The sequence below is a fragment of the Calypte anna genome, chromosome Z, assembly GCF_003957555.1.
Source record: "Calypte anna isolate BGI_N300 chromosome Z, bCalAnn1_v1.p, whole genome shotgun sequence".
NCBI lineage: Eukaryota > Metazoa > Chordata > Aves > Apodiformes > Trochilidae > Calypte > Calypte anna.
The window spans coordinates 13730712-13758450 of record NC_044274.1 but is presented as its reverse complement, the minus strand read 5'-3'; the positions used below and the strand labels follow the sequence as shown (position 1 = coordinate 13758450).

The 27739-nt window shown below is 35.6% G+C and overlaps 1 protein-coding gene across 1 annotated transcript in view; it reads right to left on the bottom strand.

Annotated features, from left to right (window-relative positions):
* The window catches only part of WDR70 (WD repeat domain 70), a 125300-nt gene that overhangs the window by 73826 nt on the left and 23735 nt on the right, over positions 1–27739 (bottom strand). The window contains exons 6-9 of the mRNA XM_030467976.1: positions 18523–18582; positions 14764–14897; positions 7391–7544; positions 5768–5844 (exon numbers count right to left, since the gene is read on the bottom strand). Of these exons, the coding sequence (XP_030323836.1) occupies positions 5768–5844; positions 7391–7544; positions 14764–14897; positions 18523–18582 (425 nt within the window). The remainder of the gene's footprint in view (positions 1–5767; positions 5845–7390; positions 7545–14763; positions 14898–18522; positions 18583–27739) is intronic.

Below are 27739 nucleotides of genomic sequence, written 5' to 3'. Positions count from 1 at the left end.
TCCAGTCTCCCATTGATTCTATCTCACTAGAAGTTACTTACCCTTCAAATCTGCTGGTGTGGATGCTGAAAAGCATTACTAGGAAAACCTAGTTAATACCCTATTCCATGAAGCAAAGTTGCTTCCTATTTAAAATACGCATTTGATAATGCAAAATTTTATTTCTAAAGATTCTGATGCTACTTTGCTGAAATAACTCAATATATTTAACTGGAGAGAGATCTACACTGAAATGCAATTTATCTTAAAATAACTTACTACAAAGGTCACGGAGAGTATTGACTACCATCTCTAAAACATACCTGTCAAAGAATATGAATATTAACCTAGTTTAACAGGAGGTGAGAGAGGGAAAACCTATGAGAGGAACTTCCTACACTAAACCAGCTGTTAAGCAACCACAGCCCTAGCTGCAATGAGAAATCACCCAGGACTGTTAAATTTCAAGTTTGGCTGAGACACTACTCTTAAAAGGAAAAAATACATGAGAGTAGGGACATAGAACACCTGTTGCTGGAATATTTAGTATCCCTGAGCTTCCTTGCTTATTCATACAGCACTACCTATCACAGTTGTGATAAGAAAACATCCAAATAACGAAAACAGTATTATCCGTTTCCTCTTCCTCCTTTGTTTCAACATAGAAGTCAACTGATATTTTGGAATTATATAAATAAAAGTTTAGCTATGACTTAAAACACAGGGTATGTTTTTTTAAGTCACTCAGGTGTATTTACAGAGAAGAGAAAATTTTTTGAAGTATCACTTTCCAAATTTTCCTTCACTTTTAGGCAATTCTGGCATTTCTGTTACTATGACCTTCACTGCAGTTCTGCAGGCATGCTCAACATACTACTGATAAACTGACAGATCCTTGCCTTACTAAGCATACATTTGAAATAAGCCTGAATAATGTGGTAAAGGCACAAAGATGATGTTGTTCACACATCAGCCTTATCTAGAATGGCACACAGTGCTTCCATTTAAAAGGGACTATTCTTTCAGGAATCACAGTACGGTTTTTAAAGGTCTTGGCAACATATAGCCATAAATAAAAAGGCACTCTGTGCAAGAAGAAGGATTAAATCAAGTTAATACCAATATGGAATACAGCTTTGTGTGTATACTGTATAACAGTGAAAAGCTAGTATAAATTAACAATGGCAAAAAAGTTAAATTATTGTATCTGTAAGGTAAACCTTTAAAGACACAAACACTGCAGTTCCATGGAGAAAACCAATGAGTTTCTATGCTTATCTTGTCTTTTGATACAATATTATTCTAATGACTTGCAGTGCTGGAAAGCTAAACACAACATAAGAGTTCTAAGATTATATGCACAAGTCCTAACTCAGATTAAAAAATACCTCCAAATGCAGAACTCCTTAGTTAAATATCTAGGTTAATTAGCTTTATTCATCTATACATGAAAGGTTAATCACCAGACTGCTTACAGAACTGACAAATTTCTTACTTTCTTCTGCAACTAAACGCTAACCAAGTCTGAATAATCTGTAAAAGCAGAATTTACTTAATCTACTAAAATCTACTAAAAACAGAATTACTATTCATCTCTAATTCAAGAATAATTAAATTCTTGCTTAAAAATAAAGTTTTAAAAAAGAGACAGTGTGCTATTTAACATTTTACCAAGCCATCATCTGGAATATTTTCAAGTAAGACAAAATGAAGTAAGTGAGATACCGAATTATATGTACTCACTAACAATCGTATAGTGGACATCAGTTTACACAAGTTAACAAGAGAACTTTTCAGACTTATTCTTTAACTGACAGGTCTAAAGTCTGGCACATTCTAGCGTGAAAGCTGACTAGCTTCTGTTTCTCCCATCCACGAGTCAGAAGGAACTGTGTCTTTTTCTTACGTAGTCTTTTCTGAGTTCAACATTGTGTCTTTGAACACTCATACAAAACACACTGAGACTCCCTGCTGGTAACCCATATGTCTGCAGTCTCAAGTAATAAATGTACAAATAGCCTAATAACCACAAACTAGAATACATTATATTCAAAACCTGCTTATAGGATTTATTTTTTCTAACTGTAGAGCAAATTTGAATGCCATGAATAAATCACAATAAGCAGATCATTACTTAAAATACATCTTTTACATTAGCAGTTCTAAGAGTCTTCCTTTACTCCATTACTTTTTACTTCAGGATACTAGTACAGAATTAATCACCTGGAATCAAAAGAAACTGTCAAGTGCCTATACAGACTATCCCCAAGATTTTGATTTATAGAAAGTTAACATCAAAAAGAAGTATGTATTTAAAATATTTTCCAAGTATCTATTTGAAACATATTTAAGATGGTTTATTTTCCTTTGATTCTACTAGTCCACTTGAAAAGTTTCCTTTTCAACTTCTTTAGGCATCATGAAAACTGCTTTCACCACAACAGAAAAAAACCCACAATCTTCTTTCCTTTGTTTTGAAAGTGTACCCAACTGGAAAAGCAGACAATGCAAATACTACAGTATCCTAATAAAATATACTCCACAATTTTTAAATAGTTCAAAATTCAGCATATGGACTACTGTGCTCTCTAGAGGTGGTGCAAATGATACCTAGAAGCTCAGAATATATAGAGTAGGGCCAGTACATTAACACCACTCAGGTACTTCCCTATGTCCTCTTCTTTAATCTCAGACACTTATATTCAGTGTGCTTCAAGAAGCACAACATACACACTTCAACTGCTACCTCGAGCAGTTCTCAGACTTTTAGATAGATGATAAACTGAAACCCTCACAGCTTTTCTTGCAACTATTTTTAAAAACAGGTGTTTGTTCTGGCAACCAGATTTACAGTACACAGAAGCTCTTAACACAGAAATACTGATCTAGTGAGTGGAGAAGTATCCATTTAAGCGTTAACGTTGCCTTGCTTTAGAGTTCCATGTGATACCCAAGAGACTAAAGCCAGCAAAACAAAGATGCCCAGCCTTCATGCCTATTAATGGCAACACTGTTTTTTTACCATACACTCAAGACTGACCCTCTGAAGGGTTTCATCTTAGTGTTTAGTGTTAGATATCCTTGCAGTTCATTTTTCCAATGTGAGGATTGAATCTCAACATGTAGAGATAGCACATTCACTATTAAATATTTCAGACCACTCACTGTAATTCAAGTAACTCGATACCACATCTATGTCTAGTACAAATTTTAAAGCAAAGCTAATAGGAATCTACTGTAGATTTCCTACAGAATTTCACCGTATACAAAAGCAGCAGTGAACTGTAAGGATAAAAAATGTAACAGATGAGTAGGTGTTTGATTTCAACTTTTCCTCTGAAGTGCAATGCTGAAAAGCTTTTAATTTTTCCTCTTACGTATCTTTTGATAAAGTATGACCAGATATGTTGCTGATTATGAATGCCAAATCACACCTGTGTGTGATGTCACAAATACCAAAACAGAATACAGACTGGTCTCCTGCCCCGGAGAAAGACTGACTCAAAACTGGAAAAATGTATTATTATTAAAAAAAACAAGCAAAAAAAAACCCCCCAAAAATCAGAAAGCCAACCTAAATGAAACATTTTTACCCAAAATCTCAATCTATCATAAAATCATATCCTGGGCTTTGACTCAACACCTTCCTCAAGGAAAAAGACCTTACCAACAGAATCTATTTGCCAGAACACCATCTCTACATGTAAAAACATTACAAAAGCATTGTATGTTGAGAACAACCCACACACTACATTTGCATAGTACAGCACCAAATCCCATCTCTATTATCAGATGGCACTCTGCCACTGAGAACATATAAAAATAGAAGAAACATCTGACTGAATCTGATCATAGATTGATTTAGTCCTGTATTCAGTCTTTAGGCACAGTTATAATACTAATGCTGACCAAATCTGGCCATTGAAAGTTTATCCCCTTCAATTCTCCTCACTTTTCACAACTGTCATGTAAGAAATATGAAATAACGCCTACTGCATTTCCTGTCTGCTTACAAGTCCTTTAAACATGAATTCTTCTGATTTCTTTTCAAGCCTGACGCCACAGTCTCCCAAGACAAGTTCCACAATACATTTGGACAGCATCCAAAAAGAAGTATTACTGAGATGGTGGCAAACACTGGAACAGCCTTCTGAGAGAGGTAGTGGATGCCCCAAGCCTGTTAGTGTTTAAGACGTATTTGGACAATGCCCTTAATAACATTCTTTAACCTCTGCTCAGCCCTTAAGTGGTCAGGAAGTTGGACTAGATGATTATTGTAGGTCCCTGCCAACTGGAACTGTTCTATTCTATTCTATTCTAGTTCACAGTTCCAGTCTTATAATCAATTACTGATTAAACTTTGGAGACTTTATATTTTCTGTTATTATTAAATTTCACAGATAGAATAGTGTCTTTAACATTTAAGTACTGTGCTGCAAATTAAGCAGTCCAAATTGTTTCTTTACACAAGACATGGCCAAGTCCTGGAAAGATCTGTCACTAGCATGAAACAAAATTAAATGGGCTTAAAATACTTTTCCTGTAATGTCAACCATGTAGTGTCTCTGAAAATGTAATTATCCAGCCATTTATAGTAGTGTTTATCTGGATTTTACTTAATTGACCAGACCATTTAGATTCACAGCAATTGGTATATTAGTTAAGCACTTGATTGGATGGGATTGGACAGACTTCATAACTTATACTGTCTTACTTTTATTTTCACCACCTACAAATTATTCACCCTAAGAAGATGTACTCATGTCTAACTACATACAGAAAAAAACCCACATTTTTAAAGTAGTAGTCTACCATTTAATATATAGTTCTCATATGGAGGAAAATCTTTCTTGTCTACAAGCTGGAAAAAATATACAGTTAGCTTAACTGCATGGATTTTTACAACTAAACTACTCCATAAAGCACACTTTAGTTTTTAAGGTTTTAAGGTTTTTTTCATCTCCTGCAATCTCTACAATCATTTCAGAAATTGTAAATTTTCCTCTTAAATCCATTTTTTCAGGTAGTTGTTTGCTAAATAATAAGTGGGCCCCTTTTATCATAAAAAAAACCAGCCCCAAAACATCATTTGAAGGGATTGATAACAGGAATCTTCTTTTTACCATGGGCCACACTACAGACACATTAGTAGAGAAATTAATTCTTGCCACTCATTGTGACTCTGGAGTAAAGGAGACTGGATGTCTGAAACATCAGCTCAAAAATCATTCATCATCCTGCTACTGCCAGCTGTAGTAACTTTATTAATTCATGTAATTTGCACAGTGACAATTTTGCAATTTGACTTGAACCCCAAAGATCAAGACTGAGGACACAAAATAATTTCTAACAGCCTCTTCAGCAATTTTCAAACAACATCCATCAATATGCAATTACATTTAACAAAAGTTGCAACTCCCAGCTGAAATACTCTAGTTTTCCACCATATTCGGTTATGTCTAAGTCTCCACATCTAGCAGTCATTCTGCTCTGAAGAATACTGGCTAAAGTTAAACTGTATCCAGGAATTTCTGTAAGAACAGATTTAACCAACAACTCTTGTGAGATACCATTGAAAGTCATTTTAAATTACAAAACTATAATAATACAGGCAAAATACATTAATTATCTAAAGCTGAAACCTACTTCTTGATCTCACCTAACATTTTCCTGAGTATTTGCTCAAGGTTTCAAGGGATGGTATTTAAAAAAAATTAGGGTATTTTATTGGAACACAAAAGCCAAACAAGCTTCTCAAAAAACTCTGACAATATACCCAAATACTCACCCATCATTAGAACATGTCAAAAATTCTTCCTTTATTTTTGGATGCCAACAGCCTGAATTGAGCATTGCTGTGTGACCCTGAGGAAATAAATACAGAGGTTTTTACAAGGTTCTGTGAGATGTCTTACAAGGTTTTATAAATTTTAATCCATATCTTTCAAGTGGAATCACATGAAAGCCGTAAGCTGAATAGGACTCTTCTGCCTACAGGAATGGCTGACCAGTGATTTTACAGATTTTATGTACTCTAATCTGTTTTATCCCTGCTTGCTTTCAGTTTTCAATGGTAAAAACCATGAAATTCTTCTATTTATATTTGTTCATCAAGAAAATGAATCAGAATTCCATTTTTCTCCTTAGGAGAACCGTAATGTAGAGAAAGGATGAGGCAGTAGGCATCAATGCATCATAATGCAAATTGTTCCAAGCTATGCAAAAATAACAGAAATAACAAAAATTATCAACATTAACAACATATACATTCAGTGACAAACTACACTAGCCAAAGATCTGGTTGGAAAATAAGTGAAAAAATAGAATACGACTGTCAAGATGAATTTAACATCAGATGAGTTTTTCATAAAAGGTTATAAGTTGCAAATTGATTAGTCAACCCTGCTTCTTTGGTATAGAAAAAAACCAGAAAGCAAGTATTTAATCCAAAGTAAGCGATTGCCATTATGGTGTCTATTAATAGATAAAATGTTTGTCCAGTTGGCTTTACTTCTTTGAAGTACAGGCATGTGCTCTGCATTCAAAGAGAAATTTGGAAACTACTGCAACACTGGAATTTCTTCAGTTTAAGCACAAATATGGAGAGAAATAATGAAAAGTTAATGGGATGATAAAACAAATATTTTATCATTTTGCCTGTTGGACCGCAGTACGCTGGAATTCTAGAATTTTACAAGTGAAAGAAAACTTGAATTATTTTAAGTAAACAAGAACTAAAGCAGATGTTTCTATTTGATAGTTTTATATACATATCACTATCCAAAAGAAATAGCCATCTGACAAGAACAGTTTTAGGCAAAACAATACTTAGCCTAGTTCTTTGGCAATATACTTTACAAGCAATAAATAAGTCAACTTCATCATCAGTTTGAACACTAGATTTTATCACTACATTTTAGTCTTACAATATTGTAAAAGCTGACCTAAATTTAAATCATCTATGTAAAGTGTATCCCTGTCTCATACAGTTTGTGGAACTACAAAAGCAAAGGGCTCAAAACCAAATCAACTGCTTTTAAAATACTAGAAAACTATGAATCAGACCTTCTCCCGTTGCATTTTTAACTACCATTAAAAACTTACAGTTCCTTACTAGTTTTACACCCATCGCTTGCAAGTAACAGTAACCAACGTCCAATGATTCCAGAGAGATAAATCGTATCAGCAAAAAGAATGGAAGGGTAGAAGCTAGCAAGAGACTAGACCAGATTAACTAATTTTTGTTTGAGTCTGTTGGACAGGTAGGGGGTAGAGGGGAAGCTGACAAATTTTGATACACTGTACCAAAATTTGTATTTGTATTCATCCTTACTGAAGCAAAACCACACTACATGGTCATTCTTCTGGAAATCAATTAATTTATTCAAAAAATAATTAACAAACACTTTACCTTTGTGTTTGTCATATCCACAATGTATTGGTCTCCTTTTATGCACTCCATTACTGGGAAGCCATCTCTGTCAAGAACTTTTGCCTGAGAGTTACCAGAGACAACGAGAATGACATCTCCTGTGCTGCTGTACTGTAAAGATTTGATTTGGTGACTATAAAGAAAGAAAACGTTTCAATTAACTTCAGTTCCTGTAAGTTACAGTAAAAGTGTTAATGGTGAAAAAGCATATTCCAGAAATAGAACCATATACATTGTTCTCTCAAAAAAGCCAGAAAAAATTATCTGAGATTAATGAATCAATGCCACATTTCCTTCTTCAACCACAAAGCATATCAAACAATATCATTTACAAACCTGGCACCCAAACTGTTATTTCTGGCGAACATATTTAACTTTAGGAATCCTCTTATAGCTCCAAGTGTGTGTCAAATTCAGCTCTCCAGAGCTGAAAATTCTTTTGCATCTCCTCAAAAGCAACATGTGCATTTAAATAATTTATAAATTACAAGAGAAGAATGTTATAGTCCTATATTAGACCTACATAAAACTCCACTGTACATTGTACACCAGAAAATTAGTCATACGTAAGCATTCTTGCACCTTTTTTTCTATGTTCATGTCTATAATTAAATCAGAGCCCTAAATAAAGTTAAGTACAACGCTCACCCTGGAAACATGGCAGTAGATATCAATCTACCCAGTCTACTGTCTTAGATGATGGATTATTAGCTGTAAAGGTTTTCTTTGAGAAATGTCTTCTGTTGACTGAGAAATCTGGGACTAAAATTATGGAATAATACCAAAACAACAATTACTAACAGACAGTGGGAAGATGGCTGATGTGCAAAAGTCTATTTTCAGCTTCAGCATCTTCCCTGAGCATTCCCCTTTTTTGAACAAAGTCCACTATATTTGAAGTATCCTTTGATCCCCTACCTGGCTATACACTCCATTACAACAATGGCAAGGAATGCAGAGCAGTCTGTTTGCTCCAGACTTGCCAGAATTCATATCCTGCCACATTAACAGAACGTGCACAATAACACCATACAATGCTTCTGCTCTGCAGCTAAACTCACCCAAACTTAAGGACTGGAAAGTTACTTTGGATTCCCATGGCATCCAAATTGTCCTCAAAATAGTATTTTCCTTTTCGTTAAGAACAGAACCCTGTGCATTCAAGTACTAGGAAACTATAACACAATTTCATATCAGTAAAATTAACACTCAGATGATGAGCAAAACTGACTGCAATTTGTAACTCAGTAATTTAACACTCTAGATCTTACTTGATAGTGACTTCATTCATGACTGACTCAGCAGTAGCTATTATGTGTTAAATCTGGCTCCAAGTTGTGAGTTACTACACAAACACATAAAATATTGTAATACATATTTTTGAAGTTCTGTATTGATCACAGTAATATAAACTAGGTTTCTCATTCAAAAAATGTTTGGCAAAGCTTATTAGATTATGACTCAAAAGCCAAAAATTGCTTCAAGAACACCATTATGTAACACAAACTGGCAGCCAAATTGGCTGAAGTATTTTAAACTCTGATTTTCAATAAAAAGGAGACTCTCAGCTCTGGTAATTTCCAAAACAGATCACAGGTGAAGTCTGAAAAAGCATCCTGAGCCTCAAGAGCAAAAATGGATGCCTACTCATAAAAGGGGAAAGAAGGCCAGACATATTAGACTCAGAGGAAACACTGGAAAAATGAGTAAGACACCCACAAGAGAAACAGTATCTGAAGTCTAGAATATTCTCTGCAGACAGCTGATAAACTTAGACTAAATAATCCATCTGATTCAGCTTTAGATCTATAAGCACATCTTAGAAATTAAAAAATTTTCCCCAGTTGTCATTCCAAGTGCTCTTGCCATTTCACATGATTCACACTTGGCTCAAAATACTCCTGAGTTCCACATGAGTACCTTATCAGAATGAAATACTTATCTATTTACATTTCTCGCATTTCGATGCTGAAATTGTCAAGAGAAAATACCCTGCCTATCTCCAGGGCACAGATTCATATTTTGCACTTTTCATCGGTGAAACATACGAACCAAAAATAAACATTTAAAAACTTGCACTAGAAGACTCTTTCTGCTTTAAGCATGCATCATGCATGAAAAGGATTTGGTCCCTAGATATGATACAACATCTTGTCCAGAAGTAAGATCTGGTTTGTGCGAGAATCCATAATATGCAAAGGCCCAGAGAATCTTCTGAGGAAACTCTTTCAGACACTGAAGTGCTGAAATAAAAACTACAGACAATACTGTTAACATGGCACTGTTAAAAGTTTGAAAAATATTTTAGATTTAAAGTTTCTTCTAACAAGGAAAGGCCCCTGATTTTTATGGCCCGTAGCACAAAAGGAACATAACTTCTATTTTACCAAATCAGTCATATAAACAAAAAAAAAAGTCTGAAACAATCTACACAAGCTTTACCTACAGAAAAAAAAAAACAAACCTTTGTGACTGCAATACAACTTTAAAATTATGTCAAAACACTGGTTCTATAAGCAGGGTACTTGCAAAGCCCCAGAAGTTACCACTTTTCAGATTTTCTTTGGAGTATGACCAAGACTGAGGCTACGCAGAGACACTTCTGAAAGAAATAATTTCTGCTTCTTACTGATTTAAAATCAAGAGTACTGGAAAACTTAAAAACCCATTCCCTTTAATAACTCTAAACCAAGTCAGTTTGGTTTAAAGCTGCCAAATGTGCATACTACTCTCTGCCAGGACCTTCAGAACTACATATACATGCAGAATCATAACACACAATTTCTATACATGTGACAAAGCTTTGCCTTACACTTGCCTTCACTTTTAACACTGAGGTGTGGTTTGAAGGTACTATTTTTTTGTCACTCTTTTTCTTTTTTTCCTTACATCCCAAATCCAAGGAGAAATTAACAGAGTAACCTGATACTATGCAACAAAATGAATCCTGGACAATATAGGATTGTTCTACAGCTGCTTTATTCTTAATATGAAATTAAATTTATTGCCCAGAACTGGATTTTTGCAAACCCCTAAGGCTTCCAGACTAGAATTCTTTGAAATTAAGGTCTGTGAATGCTAACAGTCCTCACAATAAATTACACAGTGAAAAAAATAATGCAGGAGTACAAGCACACCTGGGAATAAGTTACCTAATACTCCACAAAGAGCTCACCAACAAGCCTCAGTGTCACCACCAAAGAACTTAAGATTTCTTGAATTTAGATCTTTTACCAGACAGATAATTTGTTCCAGTTTTGTCTTCACAAAAGACCTAAAATCACTAAGTGAGGCTTGCAATGTAAGTGAAATTTATAAACTGGCCACCAGTTAATTATATTTTTTTATATTATATTATAAACTTATATTTTTATGTATTTGATCTATAATCAACATACTAAAACCACAAGAATGTAATTTCACCATAAACACGTACCTAAAAATCCTTGAGATACTTATTACAGATTAAATTAACAGTATCAGGGACAATAAGCACTTTAAGCTCATATTTTAATATCAGTTTTTGCCAAAAGGAGATTAAAAATTTATTTCCAGCTGTTTTTCTTGAAATTGAACATTAACATACACTGTACTTGTGGGTTTTATACTGTATTCATGCTTTGTATCACTGTTAGCAAGTACTACTAAACCAGAATACACTCCTCTGCTCAGTTTGAAAATGTATTAGTTAAAATTATATCCTACTGTGTGAGTACAGACTGTCAGTTCTTTCTGAATGCAAAGTTATGACAAAGAAGAAAATACCATTTAAATACTGCTAATCAATAATGTAAATTAAACTCAAACCAGACAATCTGAATGCGAATTCACATTTAGAGAATTTTTATTTAGGTTTTAATTTTAAAGCTGCGTGTTTACCAAGTTAAGTTTTCAAAGAAAAAGTGTCATCCACTGGGTTATTATAACAAGATAACTTCATGAAAGATATGAGAATTGCATAATGCATCAAAGCACACTTTTTATTTTCCTGATTTTTCACCGTTGAGAACATTAGTAGAATCATTTTCTATTTTGTTCCTTTTCAGGATAACAGCCCCAACTTTTTCTTATAGTTCATTATCTAGATTCTTGGCATATCTATAAATAGCAATACACATTCTAACCTTCTGAACTGACCAAAATTCAGTGGTAGCTTTTTAAGACAATAATGATTAAAAACAGATATTCTGAGGACTACTCAACTGAGCATAATAGATTTCAATCCTTTTTTAAAGCATACTGAAATATTTCATAAAGTGCACCACATCAGTTAGACATTGGAAAGTATCTTGCCAGAACAATTGTGTTAGTAATTTATAAATGTGCTCATCTGAAAGTTTGCTGTTCATGAGATACACACTCCTTCTGAAGGAGTTCCACATTCCACCACTCTGAAATAACTAAATGAACTCGTTTCATGCACTTCCTGAATGACCAGTGACACAATATTGACAGCATGGAAATCAACCTCTAAAAAATGCGTCCTGTATTTTTTAAAATTTACATATAGAAAAATATATAGATGAATTTAAATAAATATATAGCTTTTTTCTTTTAAAAAAGAAATCAAACATACCTTTTTAATGCACACAATGTAGCTATTTAATTATCAGGACCAGTGCTTCAAGAAACCCAGGATTTAATGAAAATAAGATATCTCTCCACTCAGAAATACTGGCAGCAACTACAGAGACTCTTCACAGGGAGACAACTGTTTAACCTTCTCCCCTTCTTCAATAATTTTATATAACCAGAGGAAATATGGAAAGTGTATTCTAACATTTTTTGTTACAACTATGAAAGTCAACCTGTCTCTTTGAAAAGTTCATAAACTATTTGCTGATACTATTAAAAATACAATCTCCAAATTCACCTGCAGCTTTGTGAAACAGGAAAATATGCAAGGCACTGGAAAACGTGTGGAATCATAGAATCATAGAATCCTTGGGGTTGGAAGGGACCTCGAAAGATCATCTAGTCCAACCCCCCCTGCCAGAGCAGGGCCACCTAGAGCACTTCACATAGGAACGTGTCCAGGCGGGTTTTGAATGTCTCCAGTGAAGGAGACTCCACGACCCCCCTGGGCAGCCTGTTCCAGGGCTCTGTCACCCTTACAGTAAAAAAATTTTTCCGGATATTCAACTTGAACCTCCTATGCTCCAATTTACACTCATTACCCCTTGTCCTATCACTGGTCACCACTGAGAAGAGCCTAACTCCATCTCCTTGACACTCACCCCTTACATATTTGAAAACATTGATGAGGTCACCCCTCAGTCTCCTTTTCTCCAAACTAAAGAGACCCAGCTCCCTCAGCCTTTCCTCATAAGGAAGATGTTCCACTCCCTTAATCATCTTAGTAGCTCTGCGCTGGACTCTTTCAAGCACTTCCCTGTCCTTCTTGAACTGAGGGGCCCAGAACTGGACACAATACTCCAGGTGCGGCCTCACCAATGCAGAATAGAGGGGGAGGAGAACCTCTCTTGACCTACTAACCACACCCTTTCTAATGCACCCCAGGATGCCATTGGCCTTCTTGGCCACAAGGGCACATTGCTGGCTCATGGTCATCCTCTTGTCTACCAGAACCCCCAGGTCTCTTTCACCTACACTGCTCTCCAGCAGGTCAGCCCCCAACCTATACTGGGACATCGTGTTGTTCTTCCCCAAATGCAAGACTCTACACTTCCCCTTGTTGAATTTCATCATGTTTCTCTCTGCCCAACTCTCCAGCCTGTCTAAGTCTCTCTGAATGGCAGCACAGCCTTCTGGTGTGTCAGCCACTCCTCCCAGCTTAGTGTCATCAGCAAACTTGCTGAGGGTACATTCTATACCCTCATCCAAGTCGTTGATGAAGATATTAAACAACACCGGTCCCAGCACCGACCCCTGAGGGACTCCACTAGTCACACACCTCCAACCAGATTCTGCCCCATTGACTACAACTCTCTGACTCCTTCCTTTCAACCAGTTCCTGATCCACCTCACTACCTGATCATCAAACCCATACTTGATCAACTTATCTACAAGGATGCTGTGAGAGACGGTGTCAAATGCTTTACTGAAATCAAGATAAACCACATCTACTGCTCTTCCATCATCTATCCACCTAGTAATTTCCTCATAGAAGGCTATGAGGTTAGTCAAACATGATTTACCCTTGATAAAACCATGCTGACTGTTCTTGATGACCCCCATGTCCTTGATATGCCTGGAGATAGTGACAAGAACAAGTTGTTCCATCACCTTTCCATGGATGGAGGTGAGGCTGACCGGTCTATAGTTACTCGGGTCCTCCTTCTTGCCCTTCTTGTAGACTGGACTGACATTTGCTATCCTCCAGTCCTCAGGCACCTCTCCTGTTACCCATGACTTACTGAAGATGATGGAGAGTGGCCTAGCAATGACCTCTGCCAGCTCCCTCAGCACCCTTGGATGCATTCCATCTGGACCCATCGACTTATGGATGTCCAGATTACTCAACTGATCCCTAACCCAATCCTCATCTACTATGTCCAACTTCTCATCTATCTTGACTAATTCTGGGGCTAAATGAATCTGGGGCTCATGCAGAAACCCTGCAGGAGTAAAGACAGAGGCAAAGAAGGCGTTCAGCACCTCTGCCTTCTTTATATCCTCTGTCACCAGGGCTCCCAGCTCATTCCTTAGTGGGCCAATATTGCCTCTAGTGTTAAGTTTTGCTAGCTATGTATTTGAAAAAGCCCTTTCTATTATCCTTAACCTGACTTGCAAGGTTAAGTTCCAAGGAGGCCTTAGCTTTCCTAATTGCCTCCCTACATCCTCTGACAACAGTCCTATATTCCTCCCAAGTGACCAGCCCCCCCTTCCATGATCTGTAGATTTTCCTTTTCCACTTAAGTTTTCCCAGCAGTTCCTTTTTTAACCATGCTGGTCTCCTAGCTCCCTTACTAGATTTCCTAACCATAGGGACGCTCTGATCCTGTGCTTGCAAATAGTGGTCCTTGAATACTGACCAGCTATCTTGAGCCCCTTTATCTCTTAACGTCCTGTCCCATGGGATTTCTCTTAACAGTTGATTGAGGAGGCCAAAGTTTGCCCTGTGGAAGTCCAGGGTTCTGGTCCTACTGGGTATTCTGTTCCTTCCACACAGGATCCTGAACTCTACCATCTCATGATCACTGCAGCCAAGGCTGCCATTGACCACCACCGTAAGCAGATGAGTTCTTAGGTTCATGTTCAAGTTCCAACAAAATATACAATGGGATACAAAAGCCCTTTAAAACAAAACTGTCTTACAAGGCTTTTGTGAATTCTATTAGGACCTTATCATAGGCACAATCTTAAGTGATGAAAGCAGTCTTCGTGCTTACCATTCACAAGGCTGGAGTGACCGAAAAGCTTGGAGAGAGGCATCCATTCCAGCAAAATCCCAAAATTTAACATCATAGTCATATCCACCAGTTATCAAACGGGCACCTGAAGGATCCAACCCCAGGGCAGAAACCTAAACAAAGGAAAATACAGAAAACAATCAAGATCATTCACTTTTTTTTTTTTCTCCTGTTCTTCAAGTGTCGAAGTATAAAATACTACTAAAGTAAACAAAAATTTTTGTGTGCTAATTTCTTCCTAAATATGTGAGCTGTGTTTTATTTTTGAATGTCCACTGCTGTGTATAATGCCTGAGTACTTTGTAAGAGGTAGGGAGAATGCAAATGGAAATGACATAATCTGAATAAACCACTGAAAAAAGCTTAGAAAAGTAATTCAGTGTTTGCTTTTTAGTTCTTTCATTGCAGATTTGGGTATTCTTCATTTCTATGAACAAAACTATACTCTAGGTTTTTGTCAAAAGCAAAAGTAGTATTTCTAGCAAGACAATGAAATGGCATTTCATGTCTCTCAGGTTTTCCACTACTTTGTTCAAGACAGTTATGTGCAGATATGCTGCATGGTTAAATTTATCTTCTAAAAATAAAGTAGAAAAAGGATAAAAAAGTTGAAAACCACAATTTTAACTAAAAAACCTTAAAAAAACCCATTACGAAAACCCATTTGGTTTAGATATGAAATTCCTTAATGCTACTCAGCACTTTAAGAAAAGACTTCTTAATGCTCATTACTCTCATTTGTTATCCTCAAATAAAAGGGTAACTAAAAATGTGATTTTTAATGAAAATCCTATTTAATTCTTTCTTTGAAAAACGCTAGTGTTCTAATAACCATATGGAGAAGTACGAGCAACAGAAAGCCCTCATTGATTAAACATCCTTCCATTTACCTTCAAAATTATATCTTCTTTTTTCTCAGAGCTGAAAATATTATCTATTACTGTTTTCAAAGATTAATAGACTGGCTAGACAATGTGCTAAATTAATTTGTAAATAACGAGATTAATTCTCCAATATTAAACCATCCATATGAGATAGTGTGGAACTGTGATGTAAAAAAAAACACTATATAAAAAAGAATTTCAGTAATTACTCAGAATTTCAATTAAAAATACTGAAAAAAATTTTGCCCTCTATTGGGCATTTCAAGTTAGACAGACAATGGATAAATCCTAGATTCTAACCAGAGAATGACTTTTAACCACTGGAAAAAAACCTGGCTCATTCCATAAATAAAACGGATAATCATGAGAATCAGAAACATTTGCACAACCAGGAAGACAGTCTTCAACACAAGAAGAAAGAGTGATAACAATTTTTTCAAAAAATAAATTCTAGAAAATGTCTTGAAAAGGATTTGAAGGTATGAGCCAGAAAATTCTGAAGTTAAAAACCCAAAAAGATATCTGATAGTCCATCAAGAGCATTCAGACTTACTGAAAACTGTGGAGAAAAAAATGAAAGAAAAAAAACCCCAAACAACTCTAAGCACAATAAAGAAAGGAAAAGTTTTAAGTAAGTCTTAATTTCTGAGTGAAAGGTAACACCTGAGAATAGTGTGATGGCTGTACACTAACAATGCTGAACTTGTTCAGAAAAAGATCAGCCCAGTTACTTTCAGATACCTAAACCAAATAAAAAATTCCAGCTATTGATGTATAAAATTATGACAATTTGCATATAAGGATGCTTGTCTACATAGTCTTTTTAAAATGTATCCGTGACAAATATCAACTGTCACAATGATTTGATGCAGACACAGAAGTAAAATTAAAAAACAGTATCAGAGATACATCAGTCTGCTACTATAAAAGTCCTTAGTATACGTACTGTGTAATGGTATGGAGACATTTAAAACTTATGTAATCAGTTGAATAGTTTTCACACAAAACTCAAAAATGGAATTTCACTGGGGATATTCCCTTTTTCATGCCCAGTTGAAAAAGTAATCCACAAAAAATAAAAATCCAGTAATAATGGATTTTATTCTTTAAGATGGACAACTTGTTTTACTAGCATTAAGATTTCCTTAAGTGAAAAAGTATGGGCTTCTTTTGAGATTATTTTCTCAGTTTCATGTAGAAAAAGGTTCACTTAGGTATTCCTTATTTTATCAAAGACTCATTTCTAGTCATTTTTAGTCATATTCTCAGGCTGGTATTGTTAAATGTACAGTGCCATTATACAGCCAACAGTTTGAAAAAAGCAGTAACTTCCAGAATTTGTGTATTTCAGAGGTCTAAAATCTCCTTATTCTAAAGGATGCAAAAGATCATCATACATCCTAATCCATTGCCCCCAAGAAAATCTAATTTACAGATCTATTAATGAATTCAACATTTTTCTTTTTACTTTCCAGAATCAAGTGTTTAAATCTACTGCTTTGCACTATCTCCAAGAACTAATTAGGAACTCCACTTAGAGATTATGTTACTGTGACAGATTGTAGTTTTAAATGAAACAGATTCAACCGCTTACTTTTTTCCAAAACAAATCCCAAACCAACTAAACAACAACAAAAACCAAACAAAAAACCAGAAAATAACCCCCCAAAAAACAAAAACCTTTTACCAGTTAGATGCAAACTTTGAACCCCATTAATTTAATTCATGATTTCTAACACAGACAAAAAGGGGGCATCTCCAGATGAATGATGCATTTAGTTAAAAGACTCAAGTGTTCTGTTCTACAATAACTACTATAAAAAGGAACAGCTGTGATATGAGATGTTAGAAAGCACACTGTTCAACATACCTCTGATTATGTATTCTTTTTCCTACCTACCTATGTTTCAAAAATACCAGAAGAAAAAAGAAATAAATATCCCCAAAGTTTCATTTTGGAACAGTAACTCCTATTACACTGCACAAGGAAGGCAACCAGGAAATTAATCAGGCCTCTGGAAAGACTGTCCAGCTTGGGAAAACTTTCCTGAGACTTTTCAGCTGCACAGGAATGGAGTCATCATCAAACCCACATCCATTACATTGAAGAGGTACAGATGGGATACATAAGTTTAGCTGAACTACAGTACACTGTATGAACATCATGAGAACACTGTACTTTAAAATGCTGGGGTGAAACAATAGGTATCGAGATAATGACATTGTTCCCATTCTTATACGTGTGTATGAATGTAGTTGCATTATTCTGTAACAAACAAGTAAAACAAAGATTGTCTTTCACAGAAAAGCTGTTTTTTCCAATGCTTCATTCACAGCATCCAGTTTAATCCAACTGCGCAAAATATACCCACATTATAATTCACCTCTGCTGTAGGTGATGACAGCTGCATTCTCATGCAGTCAAAATACCTCAGAAATCCTCCAGAACTGTAACTTCCATTTTACAGAACCTTTTCAATAGAAATAACATGAACTTGTGCTTTTAGAAGCCATGAAGTGATTTTTTAGTTTAGCGTACAGTATTTCAAAAATTTTACATAATAAAGTTTGTTAGGAAATGTACTCAAGAAACAAACTACAGAAGCAATTACCATCACATCTGAACTGGGACCCTGGTTTGTATTAGTACACTAGCACGCAAATACTAATACACATAGAAATCAGTATGTCAAGAAGTCACATGCACTGTGTGCACTGAGAAGTATTAACTTCCTGAACTTTAGCTGGAAATCACAGAATCATAGAATGGTTTCTACAAGTAGTTCTTAACTTATTTCATAGACTGGATCAGTTCTAGGTAAGCATGAAGTGTTGAGAATGTGTTATCACTTACTGTTTTTGTCCCATGTTGGAGTGTAATTTCATGAGAATCTGGAATTTTCTTGACAGGGTTCTGGAGGGGAAAAAAAAAAAAAACATCTGTGAGAAAAGTGCTATGTGTTATAGTGGTACAATAAAAAACACACAACCAAACACAAAACCCAGAACTGCAATATTTATGAAGCCAAGAAAGGGTTTCCTCACACCAGCCACTATCTGAGGAAAAAGCAGAGAGAAAGTTGTAAAAAAAGAGAGGAATTCCGGATTTTTATTTTATGGATATGCCCCATATGTCAAAAAAATATGAGACTACCTTGATAAAGAACAAAAACAAGAAAAGATTTCCTGCTTTTCCACTAAAGAAAACATTAAAACTCTCTCTGGTTCTTAATCACCAGTATCTGACAATCTGGAATTGTAATTAAGTCAATTAATCACTTTTACACCATGTCTTTCCAAATAAAATGATTCTATGAAGTTAGCAAAACTTAATGGAAATATCTAGAAATTCATTACAAAAGCAAAGTTATCCATGTGGTTTATTAAGATCGTGGACTGCCTTTCCTCTTCCACTTGCTGTGCCACTGTCCCCAGCTCTCACAGGTCTTCACAACAGGCACTTCAACAGCAGCCACAACAGTCAATATACCTCAGGGCATTTCATTTAACAGCAACACACAGATCGAAGGCAGTAACAGTTTAAATTACCTAACACATCAGACTAACATCTGAAATACAAATATGGAAGTAGTTAATTTACACAGAACAATATGTACTGAAAATACTCAAGTGACTGCTGGATTCTAAAAAGGTCATTTGAATCATTATTCTCAAAAAGCTCATTTGTCTGATACCATTTAAGTTTCCTAAAGCAGATATGTTATTTTTATGCCCAACATCTTTGTTATAATTTTCTGTTGCTGAAGTCTGATTATTTATACCCCACATTGTATCTCTTTCCTTATCCACCTCTGCCAATTCCTTCCTTTTTTTCCATGCTTACCACAGAAATTTTCAGCATCAGGCTTCTTTCCTTTATACTTGTTTCATACTGCAGTTCTATCAGCTTTATTTTTCTGATAAAGTTGAAACTTTATTTATCTTTGTTTTAGCCAAACCCACCTTGCTTGCCACCAACATCAGCTCTGATTCTCAATATAAATATTCCCAAACTGAATAATTTCTTTCCCTTTTCACACACATGTACATATATAGAAAAGCCAGCAGAAGACTCTTGCCCTCTCTTTTCACATTCACAGCATATGCACATCTTCAACAGCCACAGGTGTTTGAAGAGGGATTCAAGTATTATGGAAAACATAAATGCACCTGAGCAAAATATATTTATGGGACTGTGGTCCATTCCAAGTCTGGAGAGGTAGCAGTAAAGGTTTATGATTTGCTATACATGACATTGTGAAAAGTATAACCCACGTGGCATTTAGAGATAGTTCCACAGATTCAGTGGTTTACAAGTTGAGAAGCAGGTGTAACACAAAACTCCCAAGTGAACCTGTGATTATGAATGTAAGTTTATTGTTCAACTGGCACTTTAAAGCACACTATAAAGGTATAATTATAATACAAATTCGATTTTCTGTGCATTAGCATTCCCTGAACAGTTATTTGCTGGTTTTGAGATACAAAAAAACTTCTCAGCAGCTGCTGTGTGTACTTGCCATCTAAGCTTACCCCACAAAAACAGAAGTGTGAAAAGGAAGCAAACAGTTTCCAAGTTTCATACTGCCATCACCCACAGCACAAGATGTATTATTCCTGTGAATCAAAGGCTTTCACAGAAACCATCCATTGCTGCAAGCAGAAACTGCTTTCTGGCAATTCTGGTCATCATCACTATTAGTTGCTTATTTTGTATTCCAATCTGTGTATTGGAATATTATAAGGCCCATACCTACCGCAAAGTTAGATACTGTATATACCTATTATTTTGCCTCAGCACTAAATTTAACTTTGAAAGGGTATCTTAACTAGTTTAAGAACTCTTTTAATAATTCAAACAAATAATTTGAATTACTAATAAATTGGATTTGCCATAATAAATTTACTTAATTTTAATCGCTAGCTTCTCCAGGTGACAATTAAATCCCTCTTTTAATGAGAAGAGTGAACCACTCACATGAAAATATTTTTGCTTTCCAGAGCACTCATGTGAACACTGTTCTGGCTATTTATCTTTAAGAAAGAACAACACACAGGAACACATTCTGCCACTGGATAAATCAAACAGCCTGATCATGAATGTCAGACATTTGGTGAGCGCTGGAGCTGCTATGCTCTGCAGTGTCCAAGGGATGTCTGACAGTTAAAGTAACTGTTTAGATTATCGAGAATAGAAAAAAAAATAAATAAGATAACAACATCCAGGCATCTTCACGTAATATTCTCAAATCAGCCAAAATTTAAAAAAATTAAATTTAAAAAGTTGGCTTATTCTGTTTTAGTAACTATAAACTTCCTAAATGGCTGAGAATGCTATAAATATCTGTAACCTGCTACAACAAAAGCCTACATAAAAATCAGATGTAACTACCACTTTTCAGTTGTTACATTCCAGAGTGAAGAAACAAGAACAAAGAACAAGAAATACAATAGCTTTTATGCTAATTTGTACATTAGGATTCCATACACGTAGGAATATTACGGTTAAGTCTGGAAAATAGAAAAAGCACAGCTTGCCCAAAGTGCACTTCCACTTCCAGTTATTCAATTGCTGCTTGGATTAGGACTCTTGAGTTTACACAAATTTATTTTAGTATTTCACTGATACTGTTTTGGAAAAATTGTGTTGCAATTAAATCTAGTTGAGATTACACATCTACAGGATTTTTTTTGTTTTCTTTTTAATTACTATTTTTAAACCACAGAAGGATAAGGCAGTATGTGGATTTTTTCTCTGTTTTCAGCAGAAACAAAGTAAAACTGTTTGTTGACATATCTCTTAGGTTTTTTACAAAATCTATAGAAAAATTTTCAATTTTTACATAAGATTGATACATAATAAATCTGTGAAATACTGTATTCTAGGAGTTCACAGTCTTACTCAAAAACAGAAAGCCTTACCTTGTAAATAATTCCTGCAAAGGAACACTGGAAGTCAGGAATCACATCTGTAGTTTGCACTTGAATTTTTTCAGGGACTTCAAGCCTTAGCTAACTCTTAAGATACTGTGCCTGACAACACTGCACCATTGTGCCTAAATACTCTGGATTCTTTTTTTCTTGGACGTTCCTTTTGGGAGCTTCCTTACCCTCAAACAATACTCAGAAAAATTTCCACTAGAAATCACAAGCCGAAACTAGGTCAGAGTCTCAAAGATCTCTTGAGAAAAATCAGAGACAAAAAGGGAAAGCCAAATAAACCAACGATGCATGTCACAGCAGAGAACAGACACAAAAAGGAAATATTATTTAAAATCTAGAATTGATCTCCTACAAGATATCCTTCAATATCCTCGCAATTGTGACTATGGACAATAATAGTCTTTGGGAGTTGGCAGAATAAGGAGGGGTACAGGAGGTAGAAAAAGAATGGGCTTGTATTTGAAACAATAAATACCTGAGGAGAAAGTTAGGCTCTTCAAAAGTAAAAAAAAACCAAACAAACCCCAAACAGCTAAGCAGTATGAGAAAGAGAGATCTACAGTTAAAAAATATGTCCAGCTTTTAGCATTTGTTACTCTTGCCACTCAGGTAATTTTAGAATGACCATTAGACTATGCTCACAAAGACTATGAAAAACAGAACACCGATTCCACTATGACATATTCTGCTCACGTCATATAGAGACAAATAGCAAGCTTAGAGTTAGTGAAAAATAAATCAGCTGAGTAGAATCCAACCTCTCATACTGTAGAAATACTCCTACAAGTTAGAATGTACTTCTTCGAATGACTAACATTTTCATGGCCCAACCAAAGAAGGACAGAATGATGCATTTATGCCTGTGCCTAAAAGTACCTCTACTGCTCTGCCTGAAGAGGTTTATATCTCATAGAATTATTATCTTATGTGAAAGAGACTTGCAGGCAGTAGGTAATCTTTCACACACTACGCCCTTAAAAGGCAATTTTTTAAGGCACTCAAAAGACTACAATTTAACTGATGAGGCAATTTTTTTTTGGCCTGTATTTGCAATTTTCCTTAGATTCTAGTATAAAGGAACTTGCCTTCTTTGAAGATTTTGAGATCCTATGTTGTGCTGGAAGAAAATGCGACTTTCCTGGATAGTTCCTGTGTTCTCAAAGCTCTCTCATAATGCTAACTTACTGGAGACTTGAAGAGACTTTGCATTTGTCAGAGCAGAGTAATGGTAGAGCTTGGAAAAAAAACAACAAAAAAACCAAAAAGCAAAACAAAAACCAAACCAAAAACCAAAAAAACACCCAAACAAACATGCAAAACTACAGCTAAACTAAAGGTAAGTTCTTCTCCTGTCTTAAGAAGGCAAGAGGTTCAAGTTGGCTTGGCTACTACTTGCTGTAATTACCTATACTATCACAAAAAAATCCTTCTGATGGAAGTCTGAACACTCACACCCCAATCCTTTCAGTCTCTGGCTTGGTACACTCCACATGAAAGATGCTGTCTGGCCATAGGAAGAGAAGAGGAGGCAACAGCCAGTCTTAACACAGATTTCTCCATTTCTGGCAAAACTGCAGGTTTCCCCTAACAAACTTCAAAGAGGTGCAATTGCTGCCTCACTATATGACTGATGGAATACCTGGGCTCCTAATGGACAGCAAGAATAGATGGGAGAAGTGAGAGTGGGACAAAAGAGCCCAGCATCAAATGCTGACGGTTAGTTAGGTTTCTTAATCAGTTATCTAGTTAAGGAGCTGCAGCAACATAAACTCCCAAATGACAGAGTCCCTGCAGAAAATAATGTTTTAATCATAAAAATCCCAGGACTCCTGCGACTAAGAAAGAAAATTTTTCTATTTTAAAGCACTTTGTTTAAACACACCAAATTCATGTTTTCTCCTAAGTATTATTAAAGCTTCCTCTCTTGCCCTCCAGAATAGTTGTATTGCATAGAAAATCAAATGTCACACTGCTGGGGGGTGAGGTGACTGGAGCAGGAAAGTTTAAGAGCATTTACAAGGTTTTTTGTTTCAGAATCCAGCATACAGTGCTGAAACCTTCTTTGACACCATACAGTAACAATTTTCTGTATCTTCCATTCTTCTCCAGCAGAGCTCAAAGTACTAAGCAAGATTTAAAAAAAATGCTCTGGAGAGAATTTACATATAGAAAAAATCAGCAGACAACTCATTCACAATCACAGCAGAAAGGATGGAATTTCTGACACACTAATTCCCAAAACAGAGAGTTAAAACACTACAAGCTCTTCAGTTTAGAGCACCAAAATAATAGAAAACCAATGAACTATGAAGATAATCTGTTAGAAAAGCATCACAGAAATTACAGCTGCTGGACCAACGACATAATAATACCCATAAAGGAAAGCTTTAAACTACTCTTTAATATCAGAAGTACTCAAAAATACTCAAAAACAACACATGTTTGCTGTTGCTTGCTGATTTCTGTATCAATGTTTCCAGTTTGTAGGGCCAATTCTCTTTCAAACATCACCTGAAATACAACCCAAACAATTCTCTTTTCAGGACAAAGATGCAACACAAGTCTATCAGACTTCATAGCTGTACACCTGCACAAGACCTATTGCAGTTAAATTAATCGCCAAAAATGTGCAATTTTTGTTTCTACCCCACACCCAACTTTGACAGATGCTACATCTGTGTAAATGAATGAAATCAAGAGACTATTCTAGTGATGATTAACAGAGGGAATAAAATCTTTTTGCATCCTTCAATATGACTCTGAAACACTATTAGAATAAAAGTTAAAGGACGTGGAAGTGAGCATTTCACAGATCTGGAAGAAAACATGCCTTATTTCTCTTTTCAAACTAAAGAATTGCTTTAAGCTATTAGGCAACCAGCTCAGCTTTTCAAGACAGCAGTGAAACCAGAAGACAGTAATGAGTTTAAATTGATTTTTTTCTGTACATTTAAAATTCATTTTGCAAACAAATAGATACTGATATTCATGTTTTGTTCACACACTGATTAAAACCATATTACTCACAAAATGGGCAGACTTTCGAAGTCTAATATAAACACTCAAGAGAAAAATGGAATACGAAAAACTACAATATGGGTAAGACACTCTTTCACAGCAAAAGGAAAATGGAAATGGTTTTGGGTGCATAGGCATGCATTACCCACAAACTCACATGCAGAAAGAAGCATCCAGATTTGAAAGGATGTCATGTAAACCTTTTCAAAATTTCTAATGTTTCTTGAGCAAATTCTTTCCTGTCACCAATCCTGTAAGAATGCCTCGTTAGCACCTATTGAGGCCTAAAACTGGTCAGACCACCTCCCCGGCGCCTACCTAAAACAATAGGGAAATTAACAAATAGATAAGGAAAAGTCTGTTCCGGGAAACCCGTGAATTTCTTCAAGTTATGCAAACGAAGACCCCCTCCTTCCTCTCCCCGTTTTCATTATAAAACCCAACAAAAAGAACCAAGCGGAGGGCAAGCAATCGGGGAGCAAGCAAGCGACGGACAAGCCACCAGATCAGCTATCAGCACCCAGCGAGCCATCGGCCTGGACGCAGCAGCTAACTCCAGAACTCCCTCCTGGACTTGGTAACCCGATCCCCTCTCTTTACCTGTTCTCTTGTTCCCTGAAAATAAATCCCTATAATTTGTTTAAATCACTAAGTATTATTATTATTTTTTGTAAATCTGCGCGTCTCTGAAGCAGTGGCTGGTTTTCCTCAAACAAAATATTAAAATAATAGGTCGGATCGCGACAGGATGTTTCAACAACTTTTAATTTCCTCTTTTAGGTGTTTGATTTGACAGATTAATTCTAATGCAAGCTTTCATATTATTAAACTCAGTTTGGCTCAGATTCATTAATTCGAGTTTCTGAATGCAATGCATCTAAATATGGAAAACTTTTTTCAGACTTCCCTCTACAGCCTTCAAAAAAGAGATTCCAGAACAAAAATCAGTTTATCACAAAACTGAATCACCTGGAGACCTCTCCTCCTCATGAATTGTTCAGGGATTGCAAGGCAACTAAAACAATAACATAGGTGCCTTGATTAGGTTGAATGAATCAGGGCCTATGTCTGCATATTATCTTACATTTTTGACTGAAGAAGATAAAGGAAAATATTACAGAAAACAGGAGGATATATGCAAATACTGGTATGGATCATGTTGGTTGGTATCTTCCCCCCCCCAAAAAAAAACAGCCTCATGGAAAAACATAGACAGCTCATAAATCCATGATAAATGCATAAAACCTCTAAAATTAGTGAACTAATGGGAGGGCTCTATAAAATGCTCTCTCTCCCAGTCATCCTTTACCTCAGGTAACAATCAGAACAGTACAGAACTCTTGTCTTGAATTTTAAGTACAAAAAGACTAGGGAGACTTATTCTTATTTTTAGTGAGCTAAAATGCACTATTCTAGGGTGCATCCAAAAATTATGGAGGTGCTTAAGTAAATTTCAAATGCCTACAGGCAGAGAATTTATTTATTCAATATGGAAACAGTACTGTGATTAGCTTCTCTCAGCATCATCTAATTCATAGGGTCATTACATTTTTCTTATGATCTGAATCAGAGTGTTTTGTCAGCTTTAACCATCAAGGGAAAAGACCATAGAATAAATCCTCATTCCAACACACGACTGTCTAAAAATAATAAATTCGTAATGTTAGAAAAGGTCAGATACAACATATTTTATTAGATGATGGGTCAAAGAGTAATTCAGAGTCTGTTCCCAGACACAAGTAACATGAATTATATCTTGTCTTCTTTCGTGCAATTTACTAGTATGTCCCCTTCTTAAAAGATTCCCATGGCTTAACAATTTAGAAAAAGTACTGCAATTAAAAGAATCTCAGCACAGTTTGCAAATATCTTTTTTTAGATGTAAACACCATACTTCTAAGGTACAGCAAAAAGCCTGCCTGATCTGTCTCCTGAGAGACAGTTTTAGGTAGATTTCAGGAGGTTATTATTTTCACCCAGATTGTAAAATCTAAGTCAGATAATTTCTGAATTTATAACAAGCCCTTGGTTTGTCATGGTTTGTATTCGTATTTATGATCAGGGAATTTTTCTCACAATGTATAATGAAGAAATTCTTTTGAGCCTTTTTCTAAAGAAAGTTGTAATCACTGATAAAACTGATTAAAATCTATAATCACCTGTGGTCATTCACGGTTCCTTTGCCGTTTCTGGGTGACCAATTTACTTAAACTGAGCATCCTGATGATATTTCAGGTATGTTTTTTTCTGCTTACACAATCACATACATCTTTGATCTTTAACAGCTCAGTTTAAAATGTTTATAAATACTTATCATTTGCTAAAAGAGGATGAAAGAGCCACATGCCACCAAAAAGCACCCATGTTCAGGCAAGACACTGTTTTACTCCAGTAGTAAGATAGACAAAATTATGACTACGTACCATTAAGAATTTAAAAGATCACCAGCATTTCAGTCACACATATTCTTTACTAAGATTATTCTTTAGAACTGACTAGACTATTTCATTTTGACATATAGGAATATTTATATTTACTTCAAAACATTAAAAAGCACATATAATCACAGATCAGCTGATAATGAGGAAATACAAATATGCAGCTAACATTTTTGCTCTGAAAGCTGTGCCCAGTCTGGCAAGTAACCAAAGAATAGCTTAATTCTGAAATCAGAAAGGACAGATAGTTGTGAACTCTTTGGAGTTTAAGTACCAAATGCTTAGTTCAGATGAGATGCAAACAGGTGTTCACATATTTAACATTCATCTTGATATGAATTTCTGTACCAGAATACGCCCTAAAAGACACACATGAAAGAATACAAAAATATAACACAGGCTGCAAGAGCAGACTGAGGTATTCACCTTTCTTAATGTATAATATTTTTTAGTTTTCTCATCAGTTCACTTCGTTACTTGCATTTAATTTGCTCCAAAACATCCTTTATCTATGGTATACAGACACTTTGTCATTACCACCTTTTGGCAAGCTTTAGGAAAAATAACGTGTGACGTTCTTTCTCTTGACTCCCAGAGGAAACCATGAAAACCAAGATTACACTAAGAATTTCAATAGCAGCATCCTGCCTTTTAATAATTAGAACACTTTTG